We start from the raw sequence: 23385 nt of genomic DNA, 5'->3' as shown, positions 1-23385 counted from the left end.
GGTGTGTATGGCTATGCCAGTAAATTAAATTTTGCTGCTTCTTGTTCTTTTTGTGCATTTAGTTTAAATTGTCTTTATTGAAAAATTTTATGTTTGAGTATCTGGTTGGGAAAAACACTCTTACTCGTGGGTAGCTGTGAGATGTCACAAACTTTAAGAAATATTATGAACCAGAATTCATTTAGATTTTAAAGCAGACCTTGGCATTTGGCTTGGCAGTAAATGAACTCAATGGTGAGAAATGGATGTTGCCCCACAGAAATTGCCCCCTGGTAGGAGCAGAAGAGGGCAGGCTGAGTTTAGGACCTTGTACTTTTCTCTTTTTCCTCTGATTCTTGTGGGGGAAGACACTTTGAACACATTTCTTGTTTTACTTGCAGCACAGCAGATTGGAGTGTTGGCACAGCGTCTTAAAGTGTTGGGCCCTCAAGAGTCTTTGGTGTTCCCTGAGACAGGGGGATGATGTTCCATGGGGGAATGTTCCTCTGGAGCTGTTGGGCTCAGTGATGATGACCCTAAAGCAAATGTTCCCTAATGCCAGCTCTCAGCTGGCAGGATCTGCCTTGTGGAAAGGCCAGCACGGCCCCACAACCTCTGTGCAGCTCGTTGTGCTTCCAGAAATGAGCTTTGGCAAAACTCAAACTCTCCCTCGAGAGCCTGAGGAGGCCTCAGCTGTGGCATGGGTTTTTGGGCACACAGCAGCTGATTCCTTCTAGCAAGATTTTGCCAAAAAATTGTTTACCATAGTTCCCCTGATATTGTGAAATTAATGCATCCTTTTTTGTCGCTGTTTTGCAGGGGGTAGGTCCCATAACAGGCTTGTGGCAAGTCATGGTTGATCTTGAAGGAGGCATAAAGTTTTTTTCACTTGTTGCAGGCCTGCTTTTTTTTTTTTTTTAGGATGTAGCAACCAAAGCTGGGTCCCAATTTAGCCCTCTCCATAAACATGGTATCTTTCTTCATAACATGAACTAACATGAAATCATAAATGTGGTATCTTGCTCACTAAAGAAACTGAAATTCAGCAAGGAAAAAAGCTGCACTCCACTGAATTTAGCTGCCATTGTTGAAATAGGTGATGTTTTAAACTTGCCAGCTGGTATATACCTGAGTAAAGGTGTTTGATTGACAAGGTCTTTTTACAGCCTGCTTAGCAAGACACTGACCAATTGGACCAAACACATGATGTGGGAGAGTATGAATAGATCCATTCAACAAACAAATTGAAACTTGTATTAACAAAGAAAATAAAAAGCATTTGAGTTAGCTGCCTCATGGCAGTCAGCTGGTGCTGCATTTCTGACAGAGCAGGAGCATGATCATCAAGGGTCCAGTGGCGGCACCTTGTGTAGGGAAGGTCTGTGGGACTGGCTGGAGGTGTCTCTGTTAACCATGAAACAGATCACAGCAGTGATGTGGAAGTGCTCACTAACGTGTGCTAAGGTTTGATCATTTTGAAGCTGAATGCACATGACAGCCATTCGTGTGCTGTTCCTTCCCTGGCCGCGGTGGCAGCGGCCCAACCTGTGTGGCTGGTTTTCCCAGCTGAGGAAGCTGTGTGATGTTCTGACAGGTGTGACTGATGCTGGGGCTGGCTGAAGACAGCCATTTTCCAGTACGAAGACAAGGAGATAGATTAGTAATTTATTCCTATTTTTGATACAGCTGTGCTGAAAGGGACAGCTCTTTGCATATGGAAACTTGTTCTTTTTCTCCAGGTATAGGGGCTAAGTTTGCTCTGTGACACTCCTGATGCTCTTCTACTTTTTCTTCTCTGCTCTGCCTGATTGCTGTATGTCTCAAACAAAGAGATTTGCTTTAATGGAAGACTCTGGAGTAGAAGGGGAAGCTGTAGGTGTGCAGCCTGTGACTCCAGGGAGTGGAGTACTGGAGAACAGGCACAGCCACTGGAAAGCTGAGGGCTGTGGTATGATGGAACAAACAGCAAACATGGGGCTCTAAGTAGGATAACATGGGGCTGTAAGTAGCATACTTGATGGGATTTCAAGGAAACAGAAACTCAGAGCATTTGGATTCCTACTCTCTGACCGGGACTGTTCTTCCAGTCCCAATCTCTTCCCCTGTACTCTGATAGCTGGTGTAGCTCAACAGAAGATAGAAAGGGAAAACATAAATGTCCAAGAACTGATTTCTCCCCACCTGTGCTTTGAAGGATGCCTTTTGCATGTCATAGGCTCTCAGTGAGTGTCATCTTTTCAAAGAGCTAAAACTGTTTGGTGAGCAGTTACTCCGTGTCCTAATGCTTCATGATCTCTTGATTTGATGGCTAGGTAATTGGACTTGGCAAACAGATTAGGGCTTCTTTGGTTACCCAGTCGTGCTCTCCAAGTCTTCAATCATGCAGAGACTTAATCTGTTCCTTTAAAGTGCTCAGCTGTGCCATTTGGGTGACCTTAAAGAGCATCACCGGGGCTGAACTGCAGTGTGGTACGCGGGGATGGGGCGTAGGAGAACTGGGAGCACTGCTTCCAAAACTGGAAATGGGTAAAGCTATTCAACAGCAGGCACTGAGCAACACTGTGTTCCAGTGAAGAATGTCTGGCAGTTAACCTGCAAGTATTGATTAGGGCAGCATTTGGCCTCTTTTCAGGTTCTGCTGCAGACTTACCACACAATTTCATTTCTTCGTGTCTGAAGTTCCCCCTATAAAGATCTGAAATGCTTTCCTGTCTCACAAAACTGTTATTTTAAAATCACTAATAAATGTACTCTGGTAAATATGGTGACAGGTGCTCTAGAAAAGCCAGGAAGAAAGGCAAATACTGGGAAAAGGGCAGGGAGACAAAACTGATAACTTCTTTGCTTCTGGTGGGTGAGGGTGAAATTGGTGACTGCCAAAAATATGAGCTCAGAGAAGTAGCTTGTTCTGCTCTGAGCCCACATCTGTACACACCTCCTCATCTCTACAGATGGCCAGAAGGCTGAAGAGAGAACACAGTTGTCTAAATTTGTGTAAGAGAAAAGAATCATGACTCCCACCTTGGAGGCACATAAGAACCTCCTGTAACTGGGGAGTTTTCAACAATTTTAAAAATTTAGTTGAATTTTCAGTCTTAGCAAATTTTGTGGAACCTGACACTGTTCATAGTTGCTAAATAAATAACTTCTAAAATTTTAGTTTGTGTTTAAAATTGGTTGTCTGGAACGGCAGTTTTTATTCCTTCAAAACTGGCCTGCTAAGGAATGTATTTGATCCAGAAGTCATCGTTGCATGCTTATACTTTAGTAACTTATAAAATGCTTTTCCACTTAAGATTTCATAGTTCTTCATATTTTAGAAATAACAACCGTCACAATGATTGTGTTGTTTGGATAAATCATGATAAAAGGCATGAATATAAAGCCAAAATATTTTTGCTTTCATGTTTCTTTTCTCCTACCATTAGTGTGGGAATGAGATTGTCTTTTACACTGAATATATTCATATGGTCTGCTTTATCTTTCAGGGAATTCAGTAATTTTCCTTTCGTTAGCTCAGGAGATGAAGGATATTTTTTAAAGCAGGTAGTTGGGAGTCAGCACTATCTAAGTAGTGATCTCTTGACCAAAAATGTGGTTTTGTGGATGTGGCCTTATGTAATAAACTAACAGAAGAGAGCAGCTTACAAAGTGCATCTTGGACAGGTCTCTGATCAAGCCCATTCTTTGCAGAGGGGTTGAATACTGAATGTCCCTGAGTTGTGACTGTAGATACTGTTCCCTTCCACCCCAAACACTGAGGAGCCTGAAACTGGAAACCTCCTGACCCTTTTAAAAACAAACGAGCAATTTTGTTTAACTTTTTGCTGCGGGTCAGGAGCCTGAGCTTCATGCCAAGTTTCAGTGTGATCCAAAGTAACACTGCAGACTTATGGAAAACCTCCTGCAATATGGAAGCGATGAAGCTGTGACTGTTGAGGTGCTGTGATTTATTACAGCAGATTCTTAGAAGGGGAATAAGAGATGTCCTGCCCTAAACATCCTTCAGTAAATTACAATTCTTAGAACTTACCAAGTGTATAGGTGAAATATTTAGTGTTCCTTAATATGGTCTCTAGATTGGTGTTAAAATAGCCACGTTATAAATGGATCTGCTCTTTCTGTGCAGTTGGGTGGTAACTGGCCTCTGTTTTGGTTCCTCTTGAGATGCTTCCAAGTGTGCTTTTAGTGGTGCAGCAGCAGCCCTGTGCCACTGTCATAACAGCATTCCAGCCTCTGTGAGGAGTTGCAGCAGCACCACATGAGGATGCACTGGTCTCTCCCTTGCAGGATGAGGACACTCATCCTTCCAGCACTGTCTACAAAACTTTCTCTGGTGGCTGTTCCATGAAGTTTTGAAGGGGAGCAAGTGTGCTGCAAGACTGTTAAGGGTAAAGAGGATTCAGAAGCATTTGCAGAGAAATGGGCAACTCCTCAGTTGGGCTGAGCTGATTGGGATCAATGGATTGCCCAGGGAGGCAGAGGGAGTCCAGGAGAAGCTGTCAAATATTTCTTCTGGAGTATCCATTTACGGATGCTTCTGCAGTTACTGCAGGGTTTGAATATCATTGAACTGGTGCTTCTGCAGTTGCTGTAGAAACTGTTGGCTCAGGCTGTCTCCTTGCAGCTCTCCTTCAGAGGAAGGACTGCTCAGGGAGAGCTGGGCTGAGCATGGGACTCACTGGTACGTTCCCTGTTTCTTTCACACTGCGATCTGCAATCTTTATTTTAATACAAATCCCTTGGCTAGCTTTTCTCTTGCTTATAAATGTTTGATCTGTATGTGGTACTCGCAGTAAAGGAGTCCTCTTGTGCCAGAAGAACAAAGACTTGCTTTCTGCTGGTGCTGGGACCACTGATTTGCAGTAGCTGCCTGGTTTTAGTGCCAGTTTTAGCAGGTGCACCTTGTCTCAATGAGTTCTCTTTGCCCTCATCACACAGCACAGTAGCAAGTCTCATGCACAGTCTATAGAAGACTGAATTTTGGCAGAGAGCTGAGGAGTTCAGCATTTACTGTACTTCCCCTCTCCTTTCTTTCCCTTGCTCTGCTTTCATTATTTGTGCTCCTCTTGTTACAGCTGGACTAGGTGATCGATGTAGCTGATAATATTCTAACGAAGTTTGAAATATCTCCTGAAAAGATCAAAGTAGCCATCCTGAAATAACTACAGGAGTTAAAAACTGCTGTTGGATGGCTGGAGCTCAATGTGGAGCAGTCCAAAGGGGTCTGGTTTGGGTGCAGGCAGGGGAAGCCATGCACTCCTGCTCAGCTGGGGGTTCCAGTGGTTTTCCTGGTTTGTAAGAAGATGCTCTCAGACCCTCTCCATCCTTTACATCTGATTTTGGGTGTTTTAGATGGTCACTCAGTATCTAATGTGAAAGCTGGGTTTTGACTGGTTATTTTGTTGTTTTGTTGAGAGAGAGAAGAAACTCCCTTCTCCTCCACAGCCTGCTCTTCTGTCATTTGGAGCTTTAGAAAAAGCAAGTGGCAAAGAGTGCCTTTGGGTCCTTTCTTCTAAGCCAAGGATGTGCTAGAATGTGCTGTGCAGAGTGCTCAGTGCTGAGGAGCTGCCTGCAAAGCTTCCCCTTGTCTTGCACAATGGCTCAGGCCCCTTCATAGTGTTCTGAAATGTTCTTGTTTTTTGGCTTGTTCTTCCTGAGAACAGACTGTGTGTGTCCTGCTACCTGACAAAAGAGGGGCTCCACTGGGCTCTTTTGGAAAAGACACAAGGTTCCTGAGTCCTCGTCAGTTTGACTTTCAAAAGAGCACAGTGCTCAAAAAATTTGATGCCTGAAAGTAGGACACACTGTGAATTAGATTCCTGAGTTTAATCATACCATATTCAGGTATTGAATTGCTAATTTGACTCTCCTGAATGGACAGGTAATTGTTGTCAAGCGTTTCCTGGGACAGTTTGCCAAGCTGACCTGTGAGGAACCCAGGATCCTGCAAGAGAGACTGAATAGCAAAAGCAGCCAGGAATGCAGTGTCTGGTCAAATTAAACTAGTGAAGCCCAAGGAATGCTAGAAAGGGAATGCTAGAAAAGGAAGAGGATGCTCCATGTTTGGTGTGTGTTGTAAATGAAAAACTCACACTGTTCCAATGCTACCACTGAGTTACTGTGGCCCTGGGCAAGTCACTTGAATTTTTGGGCAGTGGGGTCTCTTCCCCATGCAAACAACACAACATTTACACCTATCACAGCAATGAGAGAAGTGATGTTTGAAGAGTTGTGAAATTCTTGAGTATCTAAGATCTGATTTTGGCTTTTTTGCTAATAGAAGTACAGTGAAACTTGGTAACTGCAATCAAAATAGAAAAGACTGCGTAATATTTTTTCAGTCTCCTTTAAAGTCCAGCATGGAGGTTGCCATCTCCCCCAGGTTAGCAAGAGGAGGGTGGGCAGTCCTGTCTGGTTTCTGTCAGACAGAGAAGTAATTTCCAAGATTTCTTTGGTTTGTTACCTCTGAGGTGTTTTATTCAATTTACTCTTTGTGGAGTTGAAAAACAAGCTTTATCTCTTGAGTCGCTGCAGAAACTTTGCAGGGTTTGACAGTTCCACAAAGCACCTTGGTGACACCTGCATGTTTTGATATCTCACTGCAGTATTCAGGAATGAGATCAGTCTAGAAATGCAGTATATTCTCCCCATGCTAAATGGGAAAAATTGTCCACAACCAGTTGGACTGCAGCTCTGTAAGTGGTGTTATTCACCAAACTGTGCTTATCCTTCAGTGGGCAGAATGTTGGTTCCTCTGTTAGCTTTTAACTCTCGTGGCAATATTCCAAGAGGAAAAAACAGTGCCTAAGTTTTGTTCTTAGCACAGAGATAAACTGAATGTCTCTGTCATTTGTCTGAATCCATGTGGTGAGAGGCATGGGGTTTTTTTCCTAACAGTTTTGCAGAGTACTAGGACTGGCCATGATTTGGATTGCACAAGACACGTGCTGGGTTACTTTAAGGTCTGCCAAGTTTTAATTTGCAATTTCTGGAAAATTTAGAACAGAAACATCTGAATGTCTGCAGAAATCATGCTTCTAAATTTAACTTCTGGATTTTGTGTTGGTAAAGCATGAAATTGCCTGGTAGTATTTGTCCACTGAATTTCAGGGACAGCCTTTCCTTCTGTTGACAGTGTTGCACTGGTGGTTCTGCTGCTGTGTTCCTGGTCCTGCAGGGTGTGAATTATAAATGCTTTGGAGCAAAATGCTCAGTGGAAAGGAGTTAGCTAGGTTTAATTACTTTCTGTTTATGTCAAAACAAGCAACAAGCCTTTGCAAGAATGTTCTTTTACCTTGTTATTGTTTTCTTCAATGTATTTCTGCAGTTAATAAATAATGACCTGACTTTCCCAGGCCAGTAAGAACTGTTTCTGAACACCCTGTTACAGCAAGTGTAGGAGTTTGCAAATATCACTGAGAAAGCCCAATACAAGGACTTTTGTTTCCGCCACAGAGGAGCTGTGCAAAGTGAAGACCTCATAAACCAGCAGAACCAAGTGCTCTTTCAGTGCACAAAGTATTTATGTTTTTGGTTTTTTTAAAAAAAGATTATTTTCACTAACACAGAAGCATCAGGTTATAGAGTTGAATTCTGTTTAACTGTGGAATAGGATAGATTGATGGCATTATAATCTCACATTCTTATATCCCTAAAAGTGTAGTTTTGGACTGAAAACCAGGCAGGTTTTTTGTGCTGACAAGAGCAGAGTTCAGTATAATGACGGTGTTGACATGGACACAGATTTCCACAGGTGGCTAAGCAGGCAATAAAAACATTTACACTCTAATCTGGACTGAGGATGAAAGGGTTTCTGTTTCTCTGCCCACCTGAGGAGAACACCCTCAGTCTGTGGCAGCTGGTTTCTAATCCTGCTTTTGATCCTGCCTCTGCATCCGGAACCGTGTGCTCTCCTACCCTGACAGGTTGTGGCTTCCCAAGTGCAACTCCTTTTGAGAAATAAAATAAACCCCATCAGTGTTGCATTTAGGCACAGCAGGTTTTCTGTTGTTGGGGGAACTGAAGTGGCCAGACACAAATTGCAGCTAATGGCCCAAAATAAACTAACTGTGATTGTTTTTCTCTAGTCTTTCCCTGGACACTAATTCCAAGTGTTACTTTTAGCAGCTCTAGTGTATGAAAGGAGCTTTGGGGAGAGAGTGGTCTGTTGTTGAGAGCTGATGTCCCTGCAAGGCTGAGAGCACTTGGAATGCTGGTATCAATTGGTCAGGCTGTTTGCTCTCCCAGCGAAAGTGGGGTTTGCCCCTGCTCGAGGAGCTGCAGCAGCTGTGCCACATCCTGGTGTGTGTGCCAGCCTGGCTGGGGGCAACTGCCCTGCCCATGGGGTCCCTGCCCTGCCCAAGGGGCTTCCTGGAGCTCCTGGCAAGTGTGGTGCCTCCCAAGATGTTGATCCTGTTTTGCTGCTCAGAGATTGGTTGCTTGATGCTGGTGGGAGGACAGGGTGTGTTGTCTGGTGGAGAATGCAAAGGCTGAGGAAGTTTCTTTAGCAAATGAAGAGCTGGAAGTGTCTTTAGTGATCTTGTGAGTGGCATGATGGAGATGACATCACTATCTATAAAGAGAAATTAAACTAATTCATAGCCCTGTAGGAAATGTAAAGGAAGAGGCCAAACCAGCTGAGTTGTGTCTGTGGTTTAAAAACATCATCCACCTGGGATTGGTGTGTTTATCCTGGGAGCCCCTTTTTCTCCCCCCAGAATTTATTTGAATTTCAAAAGATAAAAAAAGATTAACTGTAGCTTCTCAAGTTTGAGATCAATTACTTAGCACAGTTCTGTTCTCCAAAGATACTGGAGAATACAGTATTAGACACCTAATTTAACTTTTTTCTTTTTTTAAAATTTCAATGGCCTATTAAAAATTAGCAAACAAAAAAAGTCTGTGGAATTCATTACTTATCTCGGGATGTTCCTAAGGATAATACTAATATACAGAACTTAGGCTGAGAAATTAATTTTGTAACCTAGCTTGTGGTCTACAAACTGAGCATTTCACCAGTGATGGTCCCTGCTAAAGTCATCCTTCTTTTCATTTCCATGGCTGTACTGTGCCATGTGAACTGGAGAGGGGAATAATAGATGAGTTCTGCAAGTGAAGTTGGCAGAGCTGACAGCACATGCGTGCAGTGGAGGTCTGCTGAGGCAAGAGGATGCTGGACTGAGCCCATCTAAAATATTTTTAGACTCATGGTTTTCCAGGGAAATAGGACTTTTGTTTTTATTTACTAATTCTGTACATCTCTAAATATGTTTGTGGGTCTTTTTCTTTCTCGTAGCCAAGCTGAGACTTCCTACTCCAAGATCTTGTCCAAGGCCCATGGTGGACTTGGGTCACAAATGACAGTTCTTCTCTGCCATCTCAGGCTGGTGTGGTGTTTTACTTTGATGGATATTGTTGCTAGCTTTCATGCCTAAGTAACCTAATTCAAATCTTTTGGTAGGATTATAATGCATTTGAAGCAACTAATTGTGTTCTGAGGCTGAAAATGGATACCAGGGTACAGTTCCTCAGTGACAAAGCCCAGTGCTCTGTTGAACGGGTGCTGAGTTCTCAAGGGTTTCAAAAGAGCCAAATTTGTTCCCTAAACAGCCCAAGATTTGTGTTACAAATTGTGTTTCAGACCTTTCTGTGGCATTGCATGTTGTGACATTGAGTCAAACTTAAAATAATGTGATTGGATGGGCAAGAGATGGCAAGAGAAAATACTTAAAACCTTAAGGTTTTAGTAACCGAGAAACTTTGACAATGTGTTCTTTGACAAAACAGCCAATTAGTCAGGAAGTAAAAAATTATCCTGAACTTGTTCAGGAGTCAGAGTGGAACTAAAACATGGGAAAAGTCTGATGGAGGATGTGCACTGGCTGGGAGCACAAGAGCTTTTTACACAATACTCACAGAGTCTAGTGATCTTCCATTCCAAATCCTTTTAAATCTTCTCTCTTTAATTAAAAAAAAAAAAAAAAAAAAGTCACTGAGGCAGCAAGACTGACATACTAGAAAATGCATTTCAGAGTAGAGTCATGAATGTTTAAACTGGCTGAAAGGCAAACCAAGGGGGTTTGCAACACTGCAAACACAGGGTCTCTATAATTGACATCAGGGAAGGAATTCTGGGGAGAAACTTCCTTAAACTTGCCCGTTGGGGGTTACTGAAATTTTAGTCAGAAGGAGAACATTTATTCTTAAAAACTTCTTAATGCTTTGACACTTCATGTAAACACTGGGAAAACACAACTCTCAAACATGCATTGCATTGTGTTATTTGTAGAATTACTAAATTTGCTTTGTTTATAGGCAGAGCTTTAGAGTCCATGTTGCTTTTCTCCTTCCTCTGACTAATTCCCAGGATATGCATTATCCTGGGCAGCAGAGCAGGGGACAGACAGCAGAGCCAAAGTGTTTGGCTGTTGCCTCATGGAACTGACGAAAAGTGCAAACCACCAATACAAGCAGATCCAGTTCTACTGTAGGACAGTTTGGGCTCCAGCCTCTTTCTTTTTGTGGCAATGGTATTTTATTTATTGCCAACACAGAAGGAATGCCATGCTTTCCAGCCCTTTCCATGAGTGTGCCTTTGCCTCCTTGGCAGCAGTTCCCCCATGCTGGCTGCTGGGCTGCAGCTAGGGTCCACCTGCAGAATCCCATATTCTATGGGATATGAATCACAGCAGCAAGGAAACTGGGGCACTGCAGCTATTTCAGTGAAGCTGAAGGGTGCTGGGGAAGGAATGTCCCTGTTCTGAATCTCCTCAACACCGTGCCTGTTTCCTGGGGTGGTTTCTGGACCAGTGGAAGCTGAGCAGGTAAAGGCAGTGCTGACAAATCCAGGGATCTGGGGAGTCTCTGGGAGTCTAGAGATGTGCAAGGCTTTGGTGCTGGGCTGTGAGGCAGGACAGGGCTGGCGTGGTGAGGACCCAGCATGGCACAAACTGGGTGGAGGAGGCAGAACTGTGATTCTCTTTTGGAGAATGTGATGTCATTTCAGGCATAGATCCAGAATTTTGCTTAAACCAGCTCTGTCTCTGGGAAAATGACATTGCAGATGGTGAGTGTCATTTCAGTGTAATGTAATTCTGTTATTAATTTAGTTAATATTTCAACTGTAAATGAATGCAGTCTGAGTTAAGAATTTCAGATGATTTTGAGCATGGATGTCACATTATGACTGCACAGTACCTTCATGTTTCCTTTGACCAGTTTAGCCAGGAAAGCAGGAATGCAACATTAGGGTATCTCAAGTCACAAATCAGTTCAATGTTTCACAGACAGATTGAGAATCCAGTGGTGGTTTCTGCCTTGTCTCAAATGAATACTTTGCTATTCATTATTTATGTACTATCTAATCTGTACATTTTTATTTAAGACACCTGCCAAGAAATGCACTCTTTAAGATATTTTGTCTTCTGCAGTGCTCAGTTTTACAGGCAATTCAGCTTTGCATATTTCTTACTGTTTGAACAGGAAAAACATTAAATTGTTCATGTGTCAATTTGTTATTTAAGTGTCAGCAGCCAGTTTGTAAAACTTTTTGCACTTGGTCTGTCTCTAGTCAGTCTTGGAACTTGACACTCATACCAAGAAGTGAAGGCAATCTCAAAATTATTTCATTAGAGACCCTCTGTAGCTCTGGCTCTGCTGGGGGTTGTACAGGTTTCAGGGAATGTGAAGCCAGATAAAAATCTAGAGGGAGATGTAAAAAATACCTTGAGGTCTGCAGCTGGTGTGCTGCTCTGAAGGCCACCTGGTGAGTGTGGTGAGTGTGGTGAATACCTTCCTGTCCTCAGCAGTCTGTAGTAGGTTCAGTCCCAAGAGGATTTATATTCTTTCCAAAACTCTTATCTTTCTTATACATTACAATTCAATAGCTGCAGTTATTGCTACTAATGTCTATTTCTTTCTGAGACTGGATGGTGTGATTCTATCTGAAATAGAGCATTTTTTTCCTCAAATGATTGCATATGTGCTCACACAGTGCCTCTGTTGTTCCTTTTTTAATCTTCCTGTTAGGCTGGTAATGATTTCCCCTTAGACCATCTTCTCACCTTCTTTCCAGAAGCTAAAAATATGAGCTACACTCCACACATCCCTGTTTCCTTTACCTTAATGCATTAATTTAGATTAAGCAATTGCATGCCTTTGATTCTTCAACTTCTTTAATTCCTGTACCAGTGTGATTTCCTTTGGCTCTTTTTTCACTCCTTACTGCACAGTGGAGGGGCCTCCATGTGTTCAGTGATTTTCAGTTGCATCTGACCCGAGGGTCCCGCCCTGGCACAGATGGATTCTCTCCAGGAGCTCTCCAGCAGCTTCCTGCAGCTGACAAGTGGGCAGCTGTGCTCCTTGCACTGGGAGCTTTGTCAGAGTCTGGAGCCTGGAAGGTGACTTTGATTTCTCTCTTCTGATGCTTACATGTGCTGTGGTTCCAGATCTGGTTATCAAGTTTGTGCCTACCCTGTCTTGGTCACTTAGAGCTGGGTGTGAGGGCTGCCTGGCAGGGGCTGCTCCCAAAAGGTTTCTGAGCACAGGAGCCTTTGACTGAAATATTATGAGACCTGAACAGGCAGGAGTAATCCCAGACTCCAGTATGTGTTGTATGAAGTGTAAGTTTGCCAGAGGAAGTACCTTTTCAGCTTCTAACTATAGCATTGCTTTGTAATTATTCATTTGGATGGAAAATTCCAGCCTTCTAAATGTTATCCCAGATGCAACTTTGCCAGGAAATGCATTACATGGAAAATAATAAAATTCCTATGAATACACGGTCTCCAGGTGAAACTGGATGCTGAGCATACTGCTGGAAGCAGTCTGAGCCTTGTTAAATGTGTGTCCCAGTGTTACAGGACACTGCTCTCCACAATGCTGCTGGGACTCTGAGTGGCCAGGATTTCTCTTTGTGTGGGGAAGGGGAAGTTCCATTCAAGGAGCTGGGATTTTAAATAGTGAATATCTGCACAAGGCACAGGTCAGTCATATTTTGCAGATTTCTCTGCTCCTCTCTGAATCCTCATGAATTGTATTTCTTATCTGTCCCCCCCTGGTTTGTTGATACTTTTAACATGAAGGAAAACTATTTTGATATTTCTCTGTCAGTTATTTTGACATTAATCAACACTGCAGATCTTGTTTTGTTTGGTGTCTGGGTACATCATAAAGAGAGTTGCTGAAAGAGTTCAATTACAATATCAGCATCTCTGCCAAATGTATTGAGCTGTTCTGAAAAGCGGCTTGTCTTTTCTGACCCAGATACACAGTTTCCAACTGTGGGAGATGCTGCCAGAAAGACTCTTGGCAGAAGGCCAGCAATAAAATTATACTGCAGAAAAACACAACATATTTTCAGCAGCATTTGTGTGGTGTGATGAAAAATTACCTGTCTCCTGAATGCAAAGCAGAGGCTAAAATAAACTTCCAATTTGAAGTTGCAAACCTCTCACTCTGACTTTTGAAGGTAACAAAAACCAGTATACATTCCAGTTATTTTCTATTATTGTGTGTGATGCACCTCAGGCTGCTTTGTTATTAGCAACCTCTGTTGTTCGTGTTGCCCTGTCAGTATAAACTCTGTCTGCACGCTGCAGTTTCCCATGGCAGACACTGGTCGGGGTAGATTCGGAAGGTGGAGGGTGTTTAATGCTTCGGCTGAATATTGTTAGCATTTGCCTTCCTGATAGAGCATTTGAAACCAATTTTCATGGTGCTCTACTTGGCCTGGCCAGGAGCCTGGAGAGCAGCTCACTGAAGTGAGGGGTTTGGAGCTCTGGTGTCCAGTGACCCCAGTTTCCTCTTCTCTGTTGCACCAGTAATGCTTCTGTGCAAGGTGGTGCTGCAAGGGGATACTGGGGTGCCAGACAGTTCATGTCTCCTTTCTAGAGGCTCAGAGCACCCTAATTCTGGTATTTCAGTTTCCATGGAATGCAAGTACCTGTTTGTCCTGCCTTTTCACTTCCCTGTTCACAGGCACTGAGGTAGCTGAGCAAATTCATCACCCCTGGCTGTTTAACTGTCTGTCCCCTGGGAATGCAGCTGCAGATGCAGCAATATCTCCTACTACAAAAGCCTCATCTCAAATTCTTTTTGCTTGTCTTGAGCCAAAGCATAAACTTCCTCTGTGAAGGATGGGATGTTTAGTGGAAACGTTGCTACACTGTCACGGTGTTTTAATAACATTTCTAATGTGTCAAATCCCCAGTGATTTTAAATCACACTGCAGGCTCTGCGCGGCTCCACTGTGACCTGGTTTGGAGACAGAGATTATTTACCCTGGTTTTACACTTTAGGGGCACATGATGCAGAGCAGAAGTGACTTTTTCAAGGTCACCAAGGTCTCAGTAATGCAAGGAGCTTCCTGTACAAGTTTCCTTGCAAGTGTGGGTGGCTGCCCCTAGGTAAGACAGCAACACATTTACATATTGTGCTTTTTAGTCTGAGCATCAACTGTTCCTTCCCTGAGGATGCAGGAGCAGATATCCTGCTATCCAGTCTGGTAGTGGAATGAGGCTGTTGGATTTATGGAATTGCTGCTCACTTCACATAATGCTTTCTGATGTATTTGGTGCTGAGCTGTGTTATGCTGCCTTAGTCCATATGGTTGGAGCAGATTTGATTTTGGTTTTCCTTAATTTAATTCTGTGTGCTGTCAAATGTACTTTATTCTGTATATTGTGTCTGCACTTTTATAGTAAACTCCCTCCTGTTTAGTGCTTTTGTTGAAAATGTTTTCAAAGTCTGAACTAAATTAGGGTTTCACTCCTATGTGTGTTTCTGAAATATCCGTAGGATGTTAATGACTTGGAAGACATCGTGTATCAGCTTTGACTCAATTTTTGGGACTTTCTTCCAGTTTTCTGAATTTTATAATAAAGATCCCTTTGTAATTCATCTGTCTGTGCCCTGCCTTCAGCCACTCACTGCTGAAAAAAAGGCAGGTAAAGAGCTCATAAATGCCTTCATCCAACAACCTTTACTTGTTTGAAAACAAGAAAGCAAGTCACTGCTGCATACACTGCTAGGGCAGAGTATGGAGAGGTGCTGGTGTTTTCACTTCATCAGCCCAGCAGAGATTAACCCCTGCTGTGGCTGTGACACATTCATTTCCAGCCCGTTTTGGATTTTTCAAGAAGCTGAGAAGCACCTGGCGCAGGCAGGGCTGCCCCCAGCAGTGAGTGTCTGCAGACTCCTCTGGCCAGCAGCCTGCTCAGCACTTAGGGAGCACCAGGACTTGCTCAGCCACCTATCTCTGGCCATCTGCTTGCCACAGCCTGGGTGAGCTGATAAGCAACAGCTTGCAGTAGTCATGGGAGGGAGGCCGGCCTGGAGTGTTGCTGGAGTCTGGAGACATTGCACTGGGCATATGCTGAAGTCAGCAACACATTCCAGTGCCCTTCTCTCTGCCTGGAATTGCCAAGTTACAGCTACCACAGAAGATAACAAACCGAAAATGTGAAATGTGGGAGTGACAGGGAAGAAGAGTAGGTGAAGATAGCTGGAATTCAGTTTGCAGAGAGTAATAATTTGAAATAGATTATCTAGAAATGTGTCTCATAAAAGTCTCTCTAGTTTGCTATTTGCTGACTCAAGTTAATATTATTAAAAAGCAAAACGACCTTGTAAAGAGTCTGGCTGGTTCTGGAGATGGTGAAAGGCTGTTGAGTGTGGAGGAGCTTATGACTAGTTCACAAAATAAATACTGCCAAAGCAGTGATCTTTGCTTACTTTTCCTCCCAGCTGCCCCTGTCTGACTTCCAGGATCTCTTAAGAGAAAGAACATCCCCTTTGTTGATTGCTTCTGGGAAGCAGTCTGGTGGAGTGTTAATACACCTTGGTGGGCACAGAGCCTCTGATGAGAAGTGGGGTCAGTCAGCATTTTCATTAGCTTGCTTTTCCCAAGTATTTTTAGTATGACTGCACTTAACTCTCTTGGGGTTTCTTCCTTGGCAATTTTCAGCTGCTGGAGGAGACAGGTCCCTGCATAGAGTTCTTGTCTGTCTTTTTGTTTTACCCAGTTCTACATCCTCAGTTTAGTGGTGTGACTTACAAGCAACTATCAGGCCCTTGCTGCCAAGGCTACTGGTGCTGTAAACCTGCCTAATTTGTTCCTAACCAGGGAAATAGGGAAACAGGATCTGCTGTTACCTTTTCCCCTGTCACATTCAAATCTCTGTGGGATGCAACATTTTAATTATTCCCTGTCACATCACAGGTTTAAGTATCTCCTCAGCTTTCAAGTCATCTCACCTATCCCTCTGCTGTTGCCAAACATGCTTTTAATTTCTAACAATGTCAGGCTTCTCTGACACACAATATGCAAAGTGTTGCTGGAGAAGGGGTTCAGCATGCAGGAGAAAAGGAAACATTATGTGTGTGTCAATCTGCAGAAATTCACTGACTGGGTTTCCAGTTGCTTCAAAATGTTGCTGGAGAGCTGATGTAACAATATGTGTAGAGAAAGGAAAACAGAAATTTTCTGCAAGGACTGGAGCATCTTGCCGTGCAGTGAGTTTATGCTTCACTCTCTCTCATTACCTGCTCTGTTCTTGTGCTCTTCTCTGTCACAGAGCATTTCTTTGCAGTTTTATGGTGCCAGTGCTGGTGTTGTTTCCCCGTTTAGTACAAGAAGGCTGCTCCTGCAGGATCCTTTCCATGCTGTGCTGGGAAAGGCAGTGCATGGGCAGCACAGGCGGTGTGGGTGATTTCAGCTCCTTGCAAGTCTGACGTCTGCAGTTTGTTAGAATGTGCTTGTCTGCCTTTAAATAACAACTTGCAGTTATTGCAACCTGAAGCCTTGGTTCTCGTGCAGCACCTGACTCAGGATTGAGGGCTGCACTGAGGATTTCTGTAGAGAATTACCTTCTGGTAATTAAATGTAGTTGTTGATTCCTAACGTGCGTGCAACACAAAAATTGAGACTTTGTGAGCTGGTTTCACATGGAGCACGTTTGCCATGTTGGATTTCCTGTCTTCCTCATCCCAGAAGCTGGGATTGCCAGGTGGCTGACAAACCTCCCTGGGATCAGCTCTAACTGGCATGGGAAAGTCGTTACATGTGTGTGGGCACATCACAAAAAAGTTGCTTTCAACAGTGACATCTGTTTGCTCAGATATAAATGGATCAGTGACTGTCCCATCTGGAAGCTGGGGTGCTTTGATCAGTGGTTTGCCTCATGTGCTGCATCCAGCACTTCTGGAATCAACACGCCATCACTGCTGATTTCAAATTGTTTCTCTCTTTTTGCAGGTGAATTAGAGAAAGTGACTCCCAGAGCACCTTGGCCGTATGAACTCTTGAGCTGTCAAGGGACTGAGAGGCTTATGAAGAGGTTCTGTCAGGCAAAACAGTGCTTAGCAAAGACACCAAGGAGGAGGGAAAAGGAGAAAGGGAGGGAGAGAGAGCTGCAACACTAACAAACCATGGTAGGTATTTGTTGTCTTTCACAGGGGTGCATTAAAAGTGTTTTCTGCTGCCAGGCCTGCATGGGGCCTGATCAAACCCAAGAGGGGATTTTCTGACCTTGCACTAACTAAGGGATGCTACTGTGTGCTTTGAGCAGAGCAAGTGAGGTTTGATGTATTGTCAGCCTCTTAAAGCCAAAGAGTGTTCTTGTGAGCCTGCAGTACATGAATTATTAAATACCAACGAAGGGGGATGCTCATAAGGTTTTCTAATAAAACTAGCATTAGCAGGCTGTAGCAAACAGCATCAGTGACCTTGAACTCACAGATTTCATTACCAAATGCTCACGTTCCTCTTCCACCTCTACCTGACAAAAGCAAGTTTTGATTATTCACATCCCTGTGTGTGTGATTGAAGGTGCCTCTGTGCACACTTTGTGGCAGTGTAGATGAAATGTGTGTACCAAATATAGCTGGTGTGTATGGTTTAAGTGAGGAGTCACTGCTCATCTGCCTGGGTTTAGCTGCAAATAGAAATCCCTGAGATGTGGGATTTGTAAAGATGTGCAAGTATGAAGTATTGTCATGGTGAGATTCTGAAATGTGTTCACAAAAAGGCAATGAACCTACTCAGCTGCTGAACAATGAGTGGAGAATAGTTTAAATATACTTATATATTTTTAAGTCCTCTAAGGTTTTTTATTGAGAGAATGGAAATGAGAATAAATGCAATAAATTTTAAACAGAGTTGCTAACATTTGTGTAGCTGGTTGCTGCAGATAGGCTGTGTGTTTATAATTGTATTTAAAAAAAAAAAAAACCTAAACCAAGACTTTTAGCAGTTACAGAGGGAAAGGGAGAAAGAACTCTTTGCAAAGCAGAGTTGTTAATATATTTTAAATAGTGTCCCACTCTGTCATTTTTTTTGGCCTGAATTGTAATGACAAGTTGATCTTGTTAGCCTCTCTTCATTAGAAAAGAAAATGTGTCTCACAATTAGGAATTAGCAGTTTGTTTCTGTTCCACTGCTGTAACTGACATTTTGTAGGGTAGAAGATGGTGGGTGAGTTGGTAAATGCAGCTCGGCCGTTTCCCTGCAGCCCGGCTGTATCCATGTTGTGGATAACCACAAGAGGGACCTCCTGGAAGCCTTCTGCAGCCTATCAAACTGCAGGGGATAAAACCAGCCCCTGACAGATGAATTGTTACTGTCCAAATTATCCACCTGGGTAGGAACACGAAAATTAGGAAGGGAATGATGTCATGACCTTCAGTGGAAGAGACACAGGGAGTGCAATAAACCAGGAAATCATGGACAGTTCCTTAATAAGGATCCAGCCTAACGGCCTGTGAGGTTGTTCATAGGCCCTTTGTGTCCTTAGGAGTGGGTACAGCTACAAACCCATGAAAAAGGGGTGAAAATGACACCTAATTAAGGTGCTTAATGTGTAGGAGGAACAGAGAGAGGGGTTTGGCTGGTGATTCTGTTCTGGGAGGCTTTCAGCAGTGACTGATGTGTCTGTAGAGACCAAGACTTATTGCTGCCCTTGCCACAGGTCTGTGCTGTGATCACAGCTGGTCTGGGGCACTGTTTAGATCCAAAAAGTCTCACCTGAATAGTGTGCAGCAAACCCAAAACTTCCTAGCACAGGTTACCCAACTAGTGAAGTTTACCTCCCTTAGCAGTATCACTCAGGACTCTGAGTTTCACTGCAGGCTTTTTTAATTAGCACTCTAATGTCTTCCTATTCATTTGAATGTTTTTTAAAAAGAAATTTCAGTCTCTTACCATTTCTCTTTATTCTCATCTTCATTCATGCCTTTGCAAATCCCTGTGCAGTGGCTGAGCCTCTCAGAGTTCTGTGCTGCCTGTGAGGGATTGGCTCTTTGGCTGCCTGTTCCAAGCTGTGCTGCTCTGGTCCCTGGCATAAACACACGAGAGGTGGCTGCACTCAGCACTTCCAGAATATGTAAAATTGTATTTGGACAGTATCAATGACTCTTACAAAGCAGGAGCCATCTCTCCTTGCCTGCCCTCCTTTCCACATGCTGTGCCCAGGCTGCACCCTCCCTGCCAGGCAGGATTCCCATTCAATGCTCCAGTAAGTTTGTTCTCTTTTCTTCCTGTTTCCCACTCCACAACAGAGATCGATCCGATCTTTTGCTAACGATGACCGCCACGTAATGGTGAAACATTCAACCATTTATCCATCTCCAGAGGAGCTTGAAGCTGTCCAGAACATGGTCTCAACAGTAGAATGTGCCCTTAAGCATGTCTCTGACTGGATGGATGAAAAGAACAAGTGTGCAAAGAGCGAGGGTGATGTGGAAGCCAAGGAGGAAGCTGCAGAAGGCACAGCCAAGTGAGTGAAGCCTCAGCTCACAACGTGTCCCTGTGCTGCTCTCAATGGCTCCTTTCCTCCTAATAAGAGCCGTAGTGTTACCTGGCTCTGCTGCAGATGGATGTTCATAGAAGGAGGGGGATATATTTGGACTTTTTGATGTCAGAGCACGTGGGGGGAGTGCAGGGAATGGCAATAAGCCCAGTGTGGGCAGCAGTTGCTCTCTATTTCTTTGCTTATTTTACTGTGATGCTGTGAAGTTGCATTTAGCAGACAAACCTTTCAGCAGTTTTAAGCAAATACAATTCCCTGGAACACACCAAATTGACAGCCATGTGCTTGGGGGCTCCTGCAGTCTGATACAAAAAAGTTTTTATAATCCAGCAAACAGAGTTTCCTAAGCCTCCATTACTTTCCATTATTGCCACAGTTTAACCCCTGCTGGCAACTCAGCCCCATTGAGCATATTAGCTCCAATCAGCATAGATGCTGATTTTTTAATAAAAAAATAGTCCAAGTGGGCAGTAAATGCTTTGGAGACAACTGGATGAGACAAGAGCTGGTGCTGGCCTGTCAAAGAAGCATTTCTTGCATTTTACTCCATGCTTTTAAACAATCCTAGTCTACAAAACTGGCTTTTGTCACAGTCTTTTTTCTCAGCACTCAAAAATTAAGTGTCCCTGTGTTGCTTTGAAAATTCTTTACCGTGACTCTGAAAGGTTCCCCTAAACTGTAGCTGGAGAATAAAATCCCCTTTAATTACCCTAATTCGTTTCATTTCCAGGGATCAAGGTGGTCGGACATTATGTGGTGTTATGAGAATTGGCTTGGTTGCAAAGGGCTTGCTGATCAAAGATGACATGGACCTGGAGCTGGTTCTCATGTGCAAAGAAAAACCCACAAAGACCTTGTTATGTATTGTTAAAGACAATCTCCCAGCTCAAATTCAGGTGAGTTCATTTGCAGCAGTCCTTCCACAAGTCTGATAGCACTGCAGGGGCTATTTGGGGAAAGGCTGGAATTTGTTCCAGCAAGAAAGACAAGTGAGGTAAAGGAATATGCTCTGAATCTAGGATGGCATCTGGGGCGTGTGACGTGTTTAATGTGATGACATGAAGTCCTTACTCACAAAATGTAACCTCTTCCTGCTGTTGTTGCCCTGCTCCTGTTTGTGCTGTCAGTTCCCTGAGGGCAGCTGACCTCTGTGTGTGCAACTAACCCAGGGTGGGTTTGGGTGCTCTGGTCCACCCAACATCAGCTGAACTGCAGAAATCTTTCCTGCTCAAGTGTGTCACTCAGTCCCTGTTGTTGTCCCCTGCCTGAACCTGCAGTTCCCCATTGCAGCTGCTTTGCTTGGGCTGTTCCCACATAAACCCCTCTGTGCTGCCAAGGTGAGAACATGTCACTCTAGGTGGTCACTCATTTGGGCTCATGTTAATCATGACCTCACATTTTTTTTATGTATGGCTACTCAGTTCTGATGCTGGCATCCAGTGGGCAGCAGTTGCAGCTTGTTTAGGGATACTTCTGAGGCTGAGGAATCAGTCCAGCTTCCAGGCTCACCAACACTGGTGCCAAGGAACTGCCTTCAAATGTTCCACTGCAAGTGCCCCTCTCCAAAGCACAACCAAGCTCAATCTGCTTTTCTTCTGATCTGCTTTTCTCCCCATTTTACCATTTTGGACAGCTGTTAGTTCTCACCATTAATTTTGTCACACAAAGGGCTTGTTCTACTAGGCTAATGTTGTTCCTAGAGATGTGGCCCTATCCATAGCTAAAAATACAAAGGATCTTTTGAGTAATAAAGAGTAAATTTTACTTGTTTGAAAATGATAGGGATGTATTGAGTATTAAAGAATAAACCTTGTAGTGAGGCATGAAATGAGGAGGGCTGAAAGTGAGAAGTTAGTATGTGCTTCAAAGAAAGTGAGATAAAATGAAAGAATAGACATAATTAAAATATGTGAAGACTGAATAAATTCAAGAGACGGGCAGGTAAGATCCTGTGAGGAAGGATTGTGAGTGATTAAAGAGAAGATGAGGGAAGAGGACTCTGACTCGTGAAATGCTCCAACTGTTGTGGGCATGGCAGACAAGGAGAGGTTCTGCAGGGGGATCAGATGCTGTAGGTGAAGGAGGGTTTAGGCCCATTAGTGGACAAAAGGAACAAGTAAGGCTCAGAGACTCAGGAGCTGCTGCTTTGCTGCTTTGAAGGCTCATGATGAGCAGATGCTCAGCCATTTCCATCCCAACAATAAGGGAGCTGCAGAGCAGACTGCAGCAGGGAAGAGGTCAGAGCAGACATCCTACCCACCAGTGTGCTGAACCAGGCTCTGCACAGAAGGGGTGGCTGGAGGCCTCTGGGCCATCTGTGGCTGCCCTTGTGCTTCTGGAGGGTGAGAGAGGTCCCAAAGGGCCGCTGAAAGACGTGAAGAGAGATCACTGCAGAGACTGTGATACAGTGCATGTTAATGGAGTAAACTGTAAGGCACTGGCTACAAAAGAAATGTTTTAAATTGTTTTTAATGAGGGAGGCAAGGCTGCCTTTGTTACTGCAATGCCCTGTAGCCTTCTCATTAGCTGAAACACATACACAGATTCTTCACTTTTTCAGTTGATTTGGGAGAGTCTTGAAATCTTTCTTGGTGACTTTCAGAAACTTACAGAAGAGAAGTATCTGGTGGAGGAGCATGTAAATGAGGCAGCTATTGTTATCCATAACACAAAGGAGCCCAAGCTCACTTTGAAGGTGATACTCACATCCCCTCTCATCCGAGATGAAGCAGAGAAGAAGGAAGGAGGTACACAGAGCGTTTTAACTTGGTTTTAAGACTGTTCTAGCTAAATATCCTGACTGTGCAGCACAGGGTTAATTGGCAAGTAGGTTTTTAATTGTGCATCATGTATTGACTTGACTGGCTATTGCCACGATGGCTTATATTATTTGTGCCTTAAAAAGACAGCAGTCACTTAAATTTCATGTAAATATGTGTAGTTTTCCTTTCAAGCAATATTCCTACAGTGTTAACTCTGACATACAATTAGATCTTAGTTCTCCTTTCTTTCAGACTTGCTATTTAATTCTTGAGCACCTGGCGCTGCACAGTCTTGTTTGCAAATTAAGTCAGTCAAGTGGGATTGGTTCATAGTTTCTTGAAAAACTCATAAAAATGTTTCTCTTTATGTAAAAGCCCTCTCCTGCAAAGCTCGCCAGTGTGTCGTCCTGGCCCTCAGTTTTTATTGATTGATGATGTGTATGTTTCTGGCTTTAAGAATTTCCTAACTGGGATGCAATTGAAGTTATGGTGCTGTGATACAGCACTTTTGCTTCTGAATTGAACGTTGTACCTCATGTCCTTAGACTAAAATAGTTCTAGAAAACTGTCACATAGTCCTTTCCGTTCCTTCTCCCTCACCGCGGTGTCACACAGTTCTGTGCTGCAGGAGCGGGGCCTGTAGCACCAGTGAGGCTGGAAACAGTGAGCAATAGAGAAGAGCAAATGTAGCCATACTTTGTTGTATTTTTGAAATCTTTTCAGTAATTTCTGCTTCCGCTTCCCAAACCTATCCCTAGAAACTTTGCCACTGGATGATGTCAGACCTTTGACCAACTGGCCACTCTCTGTCATGACAACTGAGGCAGCTGGGCCCG

General features: G+C 43.5%; 1 protein-coding gene across 3 annotated transcripts in view; it reads left to right on the top strand.

The window, feature by feature from the left end:
* STRBP (spermatid perinuclear RNA binding protein) overlaps nt 1-23385 on the top strand; it is a 49524-nt gene that overhangs the window by 4698 nt on the left and 21441 nt on the right. For all 3 annotated transcript variants that reach the window (XM_059486154.1, XM_059486156.1, XM_059486155.1), the window contains exons 2-5: nt 17237-17412; nt 19537-19754; nt 20518-20683; nt 22390-22534. In XM_059486154.1, coding sequence (XP_059342137.1) covers nt 17410-17412; nt 19537-19754; nt 20518-20683; nt 22390-22534 — 532 coding nt within the window. In that variant the 5' untranslated portion in view covers nt 17237-17409. The remainder of the gene's footprint in view (nt 1-17236; nt 17413-19536; nt 19755-20517; nt 20684-22389; nt 22535-23385) is intronic.

The sequence above is a fragment of the Ammospiza nelsoni genome, chromosome 20 (assembly GCF_027579445.1).
Source record: "Ammospiza nelsoni isolate bAmmNel1 chromosome 20, bAmmNel1.pri, whole genome shotgun sequence".
NCBI classification, from domain to species: domain Eukaryota; kingdom Metazoa; phylum Chordata; class Aves; order Passeriformes; family Passerellidae; genus Ammospiza; species Ammospiza nelsoni.
Note: the sequence above shows the minus strand (reverse complement) of the source record. Positions and strands in the feature narration are given on the sequence as shown.